The 14,615-nt window shown below is 47.1% G+C and overlaps 1 protein-coding gene across 5 annotated transcripts in view; it reads left to right on the top strand.

Annotated features, from left to right (window-relative positions):
• The window catches only part of CACNA1H (calcium voltage-gated channel subunit alpha1 H), a 121,727-nt gene that overhangs the window by 78,915 nt on the left and 28,197 nt on the right, over nt 1–14,615 (top strand). For 4 of the 5 annotated variants that reach the window (XM_069869947.1, XM_069869944.1, XM_069869946.1 and 1 more), the window contains exons 15-23: nt 1,598–2,032; nt 2,792–2,892; nt 3,308–3,431; nt 3,572–3,640; nt 3,750–3,934; nt 6,014–6,140; nt 6,987–7,112; nt 7,821–7,910; nt 8,736–8,949. In XM_069869947.1, coding sequence (XP_069726048.1) covers nt 1,598–2,032; nt 2,792–2,892; nt 3,308–3,431; nt 3,572–3,640; nt 3,750–3,934; nt 6,014–6,140; nt 6,987–7,112; nt 7,821–7,910; nt 8,736–8,949 — 1,471 coding nt within the window. The remainder of the gene's footprint in view (nt 1–1,597; nt 2,033–2,791; nt 2,893–3,307; nt 3,432–3,571; nt 3,641–3,749; nt 3,935–6,013; nt 6,141–6,986; nt 7,113–7,820; nt 7,911–8,735; nt 8,950–14,615) is intronic. The other variant, XM_069869945.1, reaches the window with a different exon arrangement.

The following is a 14,615-nucleotide window of genomic DNA, read 5'->3' as shown; positions in this document are numbered from 1 at the left end:
GTGTTTGTGTGTGCATTGCTGGAAAATAAAGGGGGTGATAGAAGTGAGAAGGATCTGGAAAGACAGGAGGAGAAACAGAGTCAGGAGGGAGAAATGAATGGGTATGGTATGCTGGGGCAGGACAGTGATGCTTTAATGGTCAAGGACAATGAGTATATGAAGACAGGAGAAAGAAATGTACTTGGATTCAGTGTTTTCCTGCCTGATATCCGATTGGAAGTCCATGCCAAGTCACCTCACTGGAGAGATGCAACCTGAGACAAGTCATAAGTTCATGCAGTTATTCCAGCAACCCCCTCTGTGGAGGAACAGGCATCTTCTGCCAATGACACTGGCCATTGTGGTGTCTTGGAGGAGCTGTCAGGTGTTCCTGTGAGCATGAGGCCCGTTTTCCCCCACGGTGTTTTACGGTTGCATCTTGAATCCGCTTTGTGTCAAGGGAAATGAAGCATTTGTCCTCACCAACACAACAGCTGAGCTCCAGTTACAGCAGCCCCACAGGAGGGGAAACAGAGGAAATGAGGTATGAGCTGACCAGTTGCCACCAGGCACAGCTCATGGAGCAGAGATCTGGCTGTTTGGGCAGCTGATTGCATTTTGCTTGCAACCCGGGAGCGGGAGGGCAACTGTGGGACAACAGAGAGAGCAGAGTTAATAGGTAAAGTGGATTTCTGCTGCTGCTTATCTATCCCATTCCTCCGCTTTGTAACTGTAACATCATGTTCAAATCAGGGCAGCAGACTGTGAAGGTGCTTCACACAGAGCCAGAGCCACTATCCTCTCTGGTAAGCTGCTTAGGCAAGGTGATGCTTTTGAAAAGAAAATAGAGATGACTGTTGTTTGCCTTGGGATTTCATGGGCTTGTGTGTTGCTGGATTGTTCATCATTTGAATCCTTTGTCTGAGAGCACGTCAGTGCCACTAGCCAAAGGAAGATGAAGCAGTCAGAGGAAAGTTGGCCAGTGTTGAGGAGGTGGAGGAAGGCAGTTTGCCTCGTTTTGTGCTGGGGGGAGGCCATGGAAGGAAAAGGAGTTTTCCTTCTAGATTTTCTGCTCTGATCTTAAGTTCTCTCATCCTGGCAACTACCTACCAGCCAAAGTGCACTGACACACTCCTCAGTGCCAGAAATTTGCTGTAAGAGTAACATTCATTCCACCTCCTTATGCAGGGAATTGAAGAGACAATAATGCACATAAAGGCGCAATTTCCAACAGACAGCTGAGTGACTGAGGTGCCAGAGCCCCTCTGGAAGCCAGGGAAGTTGTATGCTGAAACTATTTAAACGTGAGGAGAGAAAATGCCACTACAGCCTTTGAGTTCAGCTTTTATGCACCGTTAATGTTGCCAGGACAGTAGGAAGTTAGGCAGCACAGAGGATCGGTAGCCGTGCTACAGTTGTAGATCAAAGAGTACCTTCAGTGTGGGCTTAGCTGGGTGCTTGGCTCCCGTCTCAAGGCACGACAAAATCGGAGCCGTGAGGAAAGCTGGAAGGAGAAGACATGGCTCACAACAAGAGGCATCTTCCAGTCCAGGCAAAATGCCGTATCCTTTGATTTCCTCCTGCAAACAAACCCTCAAATGCCTTTCTTCTCTCTCAGTCTAGCCTCCGTAGTTCCCCTTGTGCCAACTGGGGCACCAGCAGCAACTGGGGAAGCCGACGCTCAAGCTGGAATAGCCTGGGCAGAGCCCCGAGCCTCAAGAAGAAGAACCAGTCAGGAGAAAGAGAGTCCTTGCTGTCCGGGGAGGGGAAAGGCAGCACAGATGATGACTCTGATGATGCCAAGTCCAGCACCGTCAGCAGGCCCTCATTGCACCGCCGGGCAGAGTCCCTGGACTACCGCAGCTCCCTGGACCTGCCTGAGCTGCTCCAGTTGCCCACCATGCGCCACTCGCTCAGTATCAGCCCCATGGCTGTTCTGCCTGCCGAGTACCAAGACTGCAACGGCAAGATGGTCCACGTCCCCAGCGAGTTCTTCCTGCGTGTTGACAGCCACAAGGAAGATGCTATCGACTACGAAGATGACATGGAGGATGTGAGTTGAGGGGGAGATTGGGTGCTCATGCCTTGAGTGGCTTTTCCAGTCCAAGAATGCTGGTTAAAAGTCAGGCTTTGAAATGTGTTACTTCCTAATGGCTGGTGCAGACAAAATTAATCCAGATCGAAGGGATGAGCCTCCACTTTCCAAAAGGTGTTTTTTTAGCCAATGGGTTGGGCTATTACCTTGCAGTGGTCTCTAATGAGGTAAAACTGCAAGGGGTCGTGCATGCGTTTGCATGGCTTTTAGACTGATTGAGATTGTCCTGGCCCAGGAAGCCTCCAAAAATGAGCTGTAGACACAACAGCTACCTAATGGTTGGGCTTGATGATCCGGTGGGTCTTTTCCAACCTGGTGATTCTGTGATTCTATGATTCTAATATTTTTTCTCACAAGAGCTGTTTGGCATCTCAAAGGCTTGAAAGCCTAGAAGGAGCATTCTCTATTTAACTTCTTGGTTGTCTGAGGCCTTTTTGGTTTTGACACATCTTTACATCTCAGAATGATACCTGCCTAGAAAGTCTTGCTTTGTTATGTTCATATCTCACTGTACCGCCGCCTCTTTCTTCCATCCCCTTCCTTCTGGTTTTATTGGATAAATGGGACAATGCCTGCCACATCTCTGTCCCAAAAGCCGTGACTCCCTACAGGCGCTATGAAATGTCGTGTACTGCCCCCTTTCACAAAAGAACCGTGAAAGTTGAAGAGGCAGGAAATTAAAAGAGGAAGAAAAGGTGTTTCTTCTTTTCTATCCAGAGTTACTGCTACCGAATTCGTAAGGTCCTGGAGCCCTACAAACCACAGTGGTGCAAGAGTCATGAAGACTGGTCCCTCTACTTGTTTTCCCCACAGAATCGGTAAGAAATCCCAGTGAAATGCCAGTCCTCCAGGTTTTTATAGTAATGGAATACTATGTTTCTGGTTTGCCCTCTCATGAGAAAAATCCCTCTCTGCTGCAGGAGCAATGAGAGTTTTCAATCCAATTCCTGATTTTTAGGTAGCTTTTTCCATCCCATGTGGGCAGAATCGTTGCATGGTTCACTCCATGCCTGTCTGGGAAGAAGGATAGTTTAACTGGTATGAGTAATAGCTGTTACGACATCTTGTTTACTATACTGATTTTAACGGCTGAAGCTTGTGGAGAGACAGGCTCACCACCTGTGTTGATGATGGTGGCACACCTGCTGAAGACTTGAGGATGTGCCATTCCCGTGGAAGTCTCTTGCTAACTCAAATACCTGAAGAATAATTTTCTCCCTACCATTTCTTCAGATTCCGAGTGATGTGCCAGAAGGTCATTGCCCACAAAATGTTTGATCACGTGGTGCTGGTCTTCATATTTCTCAACTGCATCACGATAGCACTGGAGCGACCAGACATAGACCCACACAGCACGGTGAGCACCTGAGACAGTTTCTTCCTTGATGCAGCATCCAGATCTTAGTTTTGTCAGGGTGAGCCCCTGCAAGATGAAAGATGTTTGTTTTCTAGCATCTTTAAATAACTTGCCTCTTTTTGTTGTTCTATCTTTTCCAGGAAAGGATATTCCTAAGTGTTTCTAATTACATCTTCACTGCAATCTTTGTGGTTGAAATGATGGTTAAGGTAATTACATCTTCATCCCATGGCCCATAGCGAGGCGTGGCAAAGACCAGAACATGACATAGTTATGGTCTGGGGGAAGATTTAAATGTCTGTCTTCTCCTGGCTGTAGGTGGTAGCTCTTGGCTTTTTCTCTGGGGAGAACACCTATCTGCAGAGCAGCTGGAACGTCCTGGATGGAGTCCTGGTCTTTGTATCTATCATTGACATTATTGTCTCCATGGCATCGGCAGGCGGAGCTAAGATCCTGGGTGTTCTTCGCGTTTTGAGACTTCTGCGGACCTTGAGACCTCTCCGGTACGTTCACTGATATGGTGACTGGGTCTGCCTTGTGCTGATAGATCAAGGAGATTAAAGAAATGCACATGATCCATCGAGGTCTTGCTTAATAACACAAAAAGCAGAAACATAGAACGGGTAGAATCATCTGTGAGGAGTTCTTATCTAATGAAACTGTATGAAAACAGTGAAATGAGTTATAGTATAATTCATCTTCGCCAGCACAGGAAGGAGCGGATGGAGTTTGGAGTGAGAGGTGTTATCGTACGCAGGCAGTGAATGCTTCCTCCACGCTGCATTTTTATCACCATTTTACAAATCAGTCTGGCTCCTTGAGAACTGCACAACCTCACAGTCGTTCCCAAGCAAAGAGGTTGCGTTGGCTGGGAGAAAATTTGCAGCTTGAACAGGTGTTGACAATAATTTGATAAGCTCCAGCATCCATACCTGCTCTCCTGTGCCTGCGTATCTACCATTACTGCAAAACAATTTAGCTCTCAGCTGGGAGGAAGGGGAGAAGCTTTCAGTAGCTGAGAGAGAAAAGGAATAAAGAGAATTTGTATTTTGGTTATGATTATGCAATAACAATGAGTGTTAATGCTTGGGGGATTTTTATCAGCTCATGGCTCCTGTTCTATTTCCAACCTGCTTGGAAAGAAACACAAGCCTTTTTTCATGAAATTTGAGAGGAAATAAGATATGCATCTCCTGAGACCTGTAGGTTTTCTGATAAAAAGCTGCTTGCTTATGAGAGTAATAGGAAGAGACAAGCTTGTTTAGGTCCATGCCCACAAGAACAACAGATTTTTTTCCTGCTGCTCTGCATTTCCTTAGTGATGAGTAACTTTGTGGGGGGTTCTGCATCCTCTCTTGCTCCCATGCTCTGTTCTGTGGTGGCATCGGGGTCCCCTTTCAGTGCTGGTTCACACCGAGCCACTCTGGGTCACCCTGGCTTGGCCTGGCAGTGCCCTGGGGCACCCGTCTAACACATATCCATGAACAGAAATCAGGCAATTCATAAGTGAATGTAGAGGGGGAGGAAAGGGAATTGGTCTTGGAGAATAACTGGGCCACATCCCATTAACAGAGAGGAATTCATCACCTCTCACGATGGTTTCATTCATCACAGCCTTTTCTAGGATTGCTCCGGGGGCCATTTCTAACACTTTGTAGGTGCAGTTCAAACTGCCACGTTATTTGCTGCCAAACAAGACCCTATTGAAATGCTTTGTCCCTGTGGCACACTGCTCTCTTTTCTCTGTGTTTGGCATCATTAACCGTGCAGACTCGAGCTACCTGCGAGGACTCATACCTTCTCCTTTCTACAGGCCCTTCCTAAAGAAATAGCTTTGATGTTCTTCAGTCAAAACACCCACCTCCCCAGTAAAGCAAGGGCTGGTCATATGTGTCCAAACATGTTTTTCACCTCCCCGTGGGAGAGCTGTTCTCCAGGCACTCATACAGGAAAGGAAAACACTTGTTCTCCATAAAACCCCAAAGCTGCTTCAAGCCATGCTCAGAGCATGCCTGGCCTCTCACAGCAAGCAAGCAAGCTGCTCTTTTTATGGGTTGACCCTTTGGCTGTGGAGCTGTTGATCACAAGCTCCTGTTAGCCAAGAGTCGGTTCAGGAACTAATTAGGAAACAAATTAAAATTACTTTGTTTGAAAAGTTATCATGGGGCCCTTACGCCAGTAGAAAGGGGACAAGACATCCTCTCTAGTACCGCTGTGACAGCCCCTCTGCTTGGATCTGAGAGACCTCAGCGTGGGTCACCTCTCTGGGCTGAGGTGCAAATAGCCCTGTAGTGAGAATCCCTGTGATATTCTGCCTGTAGAGAGTATTCCCTCCACACTGTTACTAGGAAGCAAATGCCCAACACCCTGCTAAGAGGGTGTCTTAAGCTGTTTTAATTCCATCTAATGTGACTGTGAATGCTCTGGTTGTCCTGTTAAGTCACTGATCATCTCTGAATGCTGCCTGCAGGTAAAGGAGGGTTGTGTTAGCTTTGCAGTCTGAACAGAAGCAGAAAAGCAACCACGTCATAACAGGGCATGCATAAAAATTAAAGGCTTTATTGCTTTGCCTTTTTTTCCAGAGTCATCAGCAGAGCCCCAGGTCTGAAACTGGTGGTAGAAACCTTGATCTCCTCCTTAAGGCCTATTGGGAATATTGTTCTCATCTGCTGTGCTTTCTTCATTATCTTTGGGATTTTAGGAGTCCAGGTAGAGTATTTCCCTCACCACTGTAAGTGATAGCTGCAAAAGAGAATCGGTTTTTCTCACCACCTGGGGTTAATGTGGAAGTAAGGAGCTTCAATCTTTCCAAAGGAAGATTTCGATTTGGTGTTAGTAAAGAGGAGCCAGACCCTAGAAGAAGTGCTCTGGGGTGGGGTTGGTATCTGCTCCTTGGAAGGTCCTCAGGATTAGAAGAGCAGACCTCCCTGATGAACATCACAGCACCAGCTAAGTCTGCCTGAGGGCGGGGGAAGGAAAAGACAAATTCCCTAAATCCCTCCTGGCTCTGTGTGCCTGAATGTATAAAGCAGCTCTTCCTCAGAGGGGAGATTGGCATCCCCCCAACAGGACAGGGCAGCCTGCAGGGTCACCTTCCCTTGGCGTCCGAGGCCGTACACAACGATGTTTCCAGGCCTGAAGTTCCAGAGGTATTTTCCTGCCACAGAATCACAGAATCACAGAATCACCAGGTTGGAAGAGACCCACCGGATCATCGAGTCCAACCATTCCCATCAAACACTAAACCATATCCCTCAGCACCTCGTCCACCCGTGCCTTAAACCCCTCCAGGGAAGGTGAATCAACCACCTCCCTGGGCAGCCTGTTCCAGTGCCCAGTGACCCTTTCTGTAAAGAATTTTTTCCTAATGTCCAGCCTAAACCTCCCCTGGCGGAGCTTGAGGCCACGTGTGTTGAGACAAGTATCTGAGTTGAAAGGAAAGGAATTTAAACTTGGCCAACAACTTTACTAGGGGAAAGAAAGATAAATCAGGGGATGGACTTTTCAAAGCTGCTTCTTTCTTACCTTTTTCTGTTTTTTCCTTCTTAAATACAGCTTTTTAAAGGCAAGTTCTACTACTGTGATGGTCCTGATGTAAAGAATATCACTACAAAGACTGACTGCACTAACGCACACTACAAATGGGTTCGGCGGAAGTACAACTTTGATAATTTGGGACAGGTAAAGTCCTCATTGCAAGGATTTTCTGTATTGAATGAGCATTTAAAGTGTAATCCCTGAGGAGGGTGTGGAACCTCCATCATGGGAAGTTTTCAGAACTTTTCACAAGGCTTTCAGCTCTCCCTGACTGGGTAAAAATGGATCAGGTAGCTTCTTGATCCCCTGCAGCCAGATTTGCTAGGCTTGTATAGTTCCATGTTTACAGGAGAGTGTTCTCTTAAAGGCACTGCATTTTCACGCAGTCTGTCATGTACAGACTTCAATTGTCACTTTTAATCTCTTCACCTCTAGCTGTTAGGTTTGCAAATGAAAACAATGAAGTGCTTTATACTGGCTGAAAAGCAGGACAGTCCATAGTAGGAGCTGGGTTATATTATCACTTTTTAAAACCCCATGGCATTGGGCCAGCCTGACATATTGATTTTTAATCATGCTTTGGTGGCCAGAAAGCCTGATATGTCTGAGCAAAAGTCAACCTATACATAAGAGAAAAGAAGCGTGAACAACCATAGTTTGCTCACTCTTAAACCAGATATGGAAATAGGTAAAAGCAAGCATTGCATTATGCATATGTTGCATTTCTCCACCAGCTCCAGGCCAAATGACGTGTTATGAGCTGTGAATTGGTTTTGGTGAGCATTGCCTGTTGTTAGCTTCTTTTCTAGGAACTAAAATGCAAGACCAATCTTTTCTGTTTGTTTCTTGTAGGCCCTCATGTCCTTGTTTGTCCTCTCCTCCAAAGATGGCTGGGTGAACATCATGTACGATGGTTTGGATGCCGTGGGTATTGACCAACAGGTAAATCTACTGCAGAGTCTGGATGTGTTGCTCTCAGAAGTATCTTGCCTGGGTGATTTTAAGTCCCAGGAGGAGCAGAGTTACAGGACCTTCTTGAGGTCCTGACTGCCCGTTGGGCTGCCAAGCTTTTCCATCCTCCACTGAGTAGGTTTTACAGTGGTTGTGCCCCATGGAGCATGCAAAACACTGATCAGGTTTTTAATTAGGATGATGGTACTTAGGGAGGGCCACACGTGCCGTTGCACTGTGGCTTCACAGAAGGCATGATGAATAAGAGCAAACACACAAGGTGGGAAACAACCACGAAAGCTGTGAAAGAGACATAGTTAACTGTGTTATGTGGCATTTGCAAAGGAAAGTCAAGACTCTTAGGCCCCATTGTAGCTACAGTAACACTTTGTACCTGATTTTCCCTGGCTTCTGAAGATCTCATAGCAACTGAGAAACATTGACCATGAGCCCATAACTCAAAAAAAAAAAATCTAGAGCCTATCTTTGACTAAAATGATCTTGCAGATGGGATGCACATTCACTGAAATTTGTCTTAAGCAATATGAAATAAATGCAAAAATAATTAAATCCTGTAAACCAACTTATGGAGGCTGGGACAGCTTTTACAAAACAAGTAGAATTTTAGTTGGTAAGAAAGTGAATGGGAGAAAACTGTTTTGGGAGAAATGTCCTAATTCCTCCCTCTCCTCCTCCCCACAAGAGAGTCCTGTGCTGTCTTATTGCTCCAGAGTGCCCAATATCCTGACTTACACACATCTTGCCTATGCTTGTTTTCTCTTCTTTTCTGTTTTTTTTAATTCCTTACCTCACCAGCCCATCCAGAACCATAACCCTTGGATGCTTCTCTACTTCATCTCCTTCCTGCTCATCGTCAGCTTCTTCGTGCTCAACATGTTTGTAGGGGTGGTGGTGGAGAACTTTCACAAGTGCCGACAGCACCAGGAGGCGGAGGAGGCCCGGCGTCGGGAGGAGAAGCGGCTGAGACGCTTGGAGAAAAAGCGCAGGAGTAAGGAGATATACCTGTCTGGTCGGTAGACTGCGTTACAAACCAAAATCTTTCTGAGCCCTGCCTGCTCCCAAAGCAAGACTTCCATTTTCCTTTGGTTTTGTGTCCATGGGGATTCAAGGGGCTGTTTTATTTCGTTACCTCTTTGGTGGTACCTTAAGTCTTGGGTTGCCAACACCCTGGAATTGTCCTCTGCAAGCCTGGTGTAAAAGTGTTGCCTGTTTACTTGACTGGGGAGAAAATCCTCCTCCAAGCAGAGTTGTCTGTCACACTCTGCAAGGCAAAGGTGTCCCAAGCACCGAGCAGGAGCTTGCGGTGTGGCTGAGGGATGCAGCGAGTAAACAGCCGCGATGCTGACTGTGCGTGTGAAGGCTGGTCCCGAGGGTGGCCCTGTGGCTTAATGTGCCGCTTGCATCTGGTGATGGTGATGGTTTTGTTATTAATTTTTTTCTTAGGCAAAATGATCGCAATGCTTTTTAGAGTCCTAGCGCATGGGCCCCGCATGCCACAAACACACTGCATGAGGGCATGAACCAGCCGACAGCCCTAGGGAGAGGAATGGAGCCCCAAGATGGGGCTGTCCAGAAAATTCCTCTCTGGAAAATGTCCATTATAAGAGATGCTTGCCCCATCACAGGCTGGGGAGCCCTTCACTGCTGAGCAATGTGCTGGGACTCAGTTTGTCCTTGCAAAGAGTCTACATGGAAATGCGGGGCAGATGCCGGGCTGTTAGCTGAAATCTGCTTCTTAGTGGATCTAGTAGGGACCATCAAACCAGACCACAAAACCACCTGAGCTCATGCTCCTTTCCTGACCCAAACCTTCCCAGGGGTTCTCATGCATTAACTCTCACCTCCACTACTCCACTAGGAACAAGCTGCCTGTAGTATCTGGTAGATATTCCCAGGGAAACTGCTGGGAAACCAGCCACACCAACTTCCTAGCCAGTTTTAGCAAACACAGACAGCCCTTCGATGCTGGCAAGCACTTTTTAAAAGTGAGGGAACATGGCTTGGCCACTGTGATCAACAATGAGCTTAGTCAGTGGTAAAGCTTGAGTGCTCCTGGCTCTGCTGGCTGCCGCAGTCCTGTGGCTCTTCGCCTAGTGCTGTGCTGCCCTCTGTAATCTCCTGTAAGGACTTAATATGTCATTGTGACAAATGGCTTGCTATCTTCCAAACATCAAGTCATAGGTAACCATTTTCAGCTGGGAAAAATGCGATTAGATTGAATAGTCTTTTGCCTGACTCTGAGGACGTAGCAGTCGGAGGCTTTGCTTGTAGAAATCCCAGCCAGTTTCCTCCACCCATCCATGCTTGAGTCAAAAGAGAGACAGCTGTATCCCTCACAGCTCCTCTCCTGCTCTTTTGGTCCTCATTATTGGAGCCACGGGAGACCCCAGCACTGAATAGTCTGCACTGTGGTCTCCGCAGGGCGGTAATGACAGACTGACCTGACACCCCAGTGAAGGCCAAGCCCAGTTCGTTTTAGCTAATTGTGAGTTAAGTAGCTGGTTTAAAATGAAATCTAGATCAAACCATCCAGCTGAAAACAGACATTGAATCTTCAGACATTTAGAAGAGTTCAAATGCAATTTCATTTCTCTTTTCCCATTTTGTTTTTTTAAGTTTGAGGTTCCAGCTAGGATTAGAAGTGGAAATCCCGAAGGCAGCATTTTCAGCACAGTAAGAGAAATCGGTTTCAGGCTGTCAGGTCCTCCTGCTTGTGCAGTATTTCTACCCCAATGTGCTGACCTGGGAAGACATTCAGATAAGCTCAAAGTTTATATGCAAAAAAATAAATAAATAAAAAGCTTATTTGCAAAGAACATTAAGCATCGTTAGAGAAAATACACTGGGGCATAGGTGAGGAGGGATAGCCTAACCACAGCCAGCTGCTATTCCTGAGTAGTAAGTAAATCTTACTCCAAGCCTGTTTGTGGCTTGCTGCTAAGACACTGAAAAGAGCCAGTCCCTGTCAAAGTGATGGATGCTGTTACATTGCCCCCCTTTGTCCAGCTATCTCGAAGGACAGAGTCAAGGACGTATGTTAGACCACAGACCCAGGCTTTGCACAGATGTGGGTTGTAACATTTCACTGAGAGCACGCAGGGAGGAGGACAGCTTTCTGGAAGGCAATCAAGTCCAATATAGCAACTGAGAGGCTAAGGGTTTGGCCACGTGCTGGGCTTCCAGGAGGTTACCTCAGATCATCTGGTTCTGAGGTGCCCTACCTGCTTCTGTTCAGCATGGACAGGTTGACATTTAAGTTGATAACAAGGTGAAATCACGTACCAGATACACTTTTTGTAAGACTATGATTTACATTGTAATGCTTTTTTTTTTTTTTTTTTAATTTAAATGGGAGGAGGTTTCACCTCCCGGGTAATACAGAAAATGATGGATTTGGTGAAAAAATGTGGCAGACTCAGAAAGATGTGAGATGCGGTTGGTGCTGTGCGTGGCAGAGTCTCTGTGAGAAGGTGTTTGTGTGCACGTGCAGGGATGCTACACGGTGGTGGGCTGGCCAGCTTTCCATGTGCCCCAGCGCTGTGTCTCACCCACACAGAGGAGAGGCTGAGAGGCCAGTCCCCACGGGGCAGGATGGATGCAGGAGACCAGTAATTCTGCAGAGGAGCAAGAAGCCTACGCTGGGGAGCCTAGCAGAGAGCCCTGCTTATACTTCAGTTGCCTTTTCCAGCATTTAGCCTGAAGAGACCCTAAGAGGAGGAAGAATTAGGGCTTGTTAACAAGAGTAAAATCCTGCGTAGCTAACAGACGCACGATCTGAGCAACACCCATCCATGTGGACTCGCCTTGTCTGCCTGGCATCTTGTCTTTGTGTCCTGTCTCCTGTCTGTAACGTCCTCTGTGTGCAGCAGCCCTGTGTGTTTCTGTGTATTGAGGTCTTTGGGTATCTCTAGGTACCTGCACACACAGAAATGCTCCATTGAGCCATTGTAGGCTTGGAAATGAGTTAAGTCTCAGCTTGTCAGTGTCCGGATGGTCCCATCCAAGCAGGCTTTGGGTATGAATCCCAGGCTCTGCAGGCTGGGTCCAGGATTTGAGCCCTGTTTGCAGAGCTATGAGCCTGGCAGAGGGATTGCTCTGTGATGAGGACAAACTTTTTAGCAGGGCCTGTTTCAGTAGGATGAATGATGCTGGTTTTAAACTAAAAGAGGGTAGATTTAGACTAGATAGAAGGAAGAATTTTTTAACAATGAGGGTGGTGAAGCACTGGCATAGGTTGCCCAGAGAGCCTGTAGATGCTCCATCCACCTGGAATTCAAGGTCGGGTAGGACAAGGCTCTGAGCAACCTCATTGAATTGAGGATGTCCCTGCTTGTTGACGAGGGGTTGGGCTGGATGACCTTAAAGGTCCCTTTCAACCCAAACCGCTCTATGATTCTGTGACCCAACGTGTCAGTGAGGCATTGCTTCTGTGACAGCAGCAGTGGCTGCCGTGTCCAGCCCTCACGACTAGGCTGCTATAAACTCAGCTGCTATAAACTCAGCTGCTATAAACTCAGCTGTAGCCACAGCCAGCACTGAAAGAGGGCACTGGATTGGCTAATTAACTCTGCTCACGTGAGGAGAGAGGACAGGGGGTTGAGTACACCGTAGAAATGCATTTGATGTGGTTTTAGAGGTAGAACTGCACAGACTGCTTTTCATGTGAAGGTAAAAATTCAAGACAAACTAGAATCTTTTTCTGACGCAGTCCCTGCCTCCATCCACTATACCTGCTATGTAAATAAATGTAATGTAATTTAATAATCCTGCAGCTCCTAGCCTTTTAATGAGGTTCTTAGAAGACACAGACTGAAACCAGCCTCCCCAGATTAATTTTTTTTTTTTTATTAAAACCACATGGATCAGCTTGATCTCCTCTGCATTCAGGACATGGGGCCAAATCCTTCATCTGCTGTGCAGCCAGCAGCCTCTGGCCTGCCGGGTAGAGCACAGTGTCAGGTCAAACACAGGCAGTACCCGGGCTTCAAAGGCTGCAAGCACGGTCTGTGTGACACTATGTGCTGAAAGCAGTGTTGAGAAAGCTGGAAATACCTGACACAGCCCAGGGGAGGCAGAGAGTGCCTTTCAGTAGCATCACTGAGTCCCTGGTCACTTGGAAGACCCACAAGAACTGAGAAGAGGCAAGTGCTTTTTCTTGATTTCCACTCTGTAGGAGGGGAGTGTGGCCACAGCTCTGTCTCTCTGAGGCATTTCCCAACACAGAGCTGAGAATCTGGGGATTGTAGAAGGAAGAGACACCTTTCAGAGCACTGCCTGGAAGCCTTTCTCTCTAGGGGTGAGCAATCTGTGGGCAGCACACAGTGGTTTGTAAATTAGTCCATCCTCTCAGTGCCGCAAACGATCTCTGTATCCAGCAGAAACATTTGAGCTATAACTAACATTTTGGGCACTGCATATCTGAGTGTTTAGTATTTCCAGCTGGGGAATTATCAAGCCATCTTGCTTATTTTTCCAGGCAGCTGCAGGTACAGAGCTGCTCTGTGCCAAGCATGCATATAAACCCATTAAGGCTTGCTAATGTTTCATGCAGAGGAGAATAATGGAGGAGCTGTAGCTTGTGATTCTTATGCCAACCTAAATGCTTTTAAGCTAGGAGACAGTGCTTCATTAATTTTCATGTCAGCAGAATCACAAGCAAAGAAGATTAAATACTCTTCAGAGAGGTGAGATTCAAGCATTAGCCGGCATCCAGAAGTGGGGGCGAGAAAGGATTGTGGTTTGCCTTTTGCATGTGTTTGATGGTTTCTCCTTTCCCTCTTGCGTATCTACCGAAGCTGAAGGGATACTTTCCTGTGTTTGATACCAGTCTGCTAGTGGGCTCTTTGGAGTTTCATCCTAGAAACCATTTCTCTGGAAAAAACAGGCACAGGTTACATTTTGCCTGCTGTAATTAATGGTGCACTAGCTCTCCCTGGTTTGCTGTGCCCCCATCCCCTTGGTCCACTGTTCTCCTCATGCAGGTTCTCCTGGAGCCCCCGTGTCTCAGGTGGAGCAGGCTGTAGCAGCAGGCATGTGCAGTGAACAATTACACCCAGACTGGGGAGAATAGCCTAGTGTATTCTCACTAAGAAGTAGAAATGTGGGTATGAACTGAGGAGGCTGGAGCCGCTGGTTGTGCTGTTGACTGAAGTAAAACTCCTGCTCCTAAAAGGGCTGGAAATGAACAGTGACGCAGCAGAGCTGGGGGCCTCGGAGCTCTGATGTGTAGCCTCCCTCCTGCTCAGAGAGGGTCAGAGCTGCAGAGAAGCTGTGTGGCTGATCTCTCACTGCATTCACCCTGCTGCAACCCCTCTGCCTTCGTGGGCTCAGCCCAGCCTAACACCGGCACTGCCGAGAGCAGACTTGTCTGTCCCTCCTGCCCACCCTGCTCACCACCATTAGCCTCGCATGAGCAGTATCTCCTCTAATGGACATTGCATGGGTTACTGTGCTGAGCATGACACTGTTGTTGCATGTGTTTCAAAAAGTTGTCAACTTTTATCCCAGACTGTCCTTGTATGTTTTCCCCCAGGAGAAGTTTCTTTTTCATCTGTTAACTTGGCTTCAGGAACATAGCGCATCCTAAATGAACAAGGCATTGCCTAGAGCTCCCTCATCCCAGCTCAAGTTAAACCTATCCCAAGTTTTCTGAGCAACCAGTTGATTATTATTTAT

The sequence above is a fragment of the Phaenicophaeus curvirostris genome, chromosome 16 (assembly GCF_032191515.1).
Source record: "Phaenicophaeus curvirostris isolate KB17595 chromosome 16, BPBGC_Pcur_1.0, whole genome shotgun sequence".
NCBI classification, from domain to species: Eukaryota; Metazoa; Chordata; class Aves; order Cuculiformes; family Cuculidae; genus Phaenicophaeus; species Phaenicophaeus curvirostris.
Note: the sequence above shows the minus strand (reverse complement) of the source record. Positions and strands in the feature narration are given on the sequence as shown.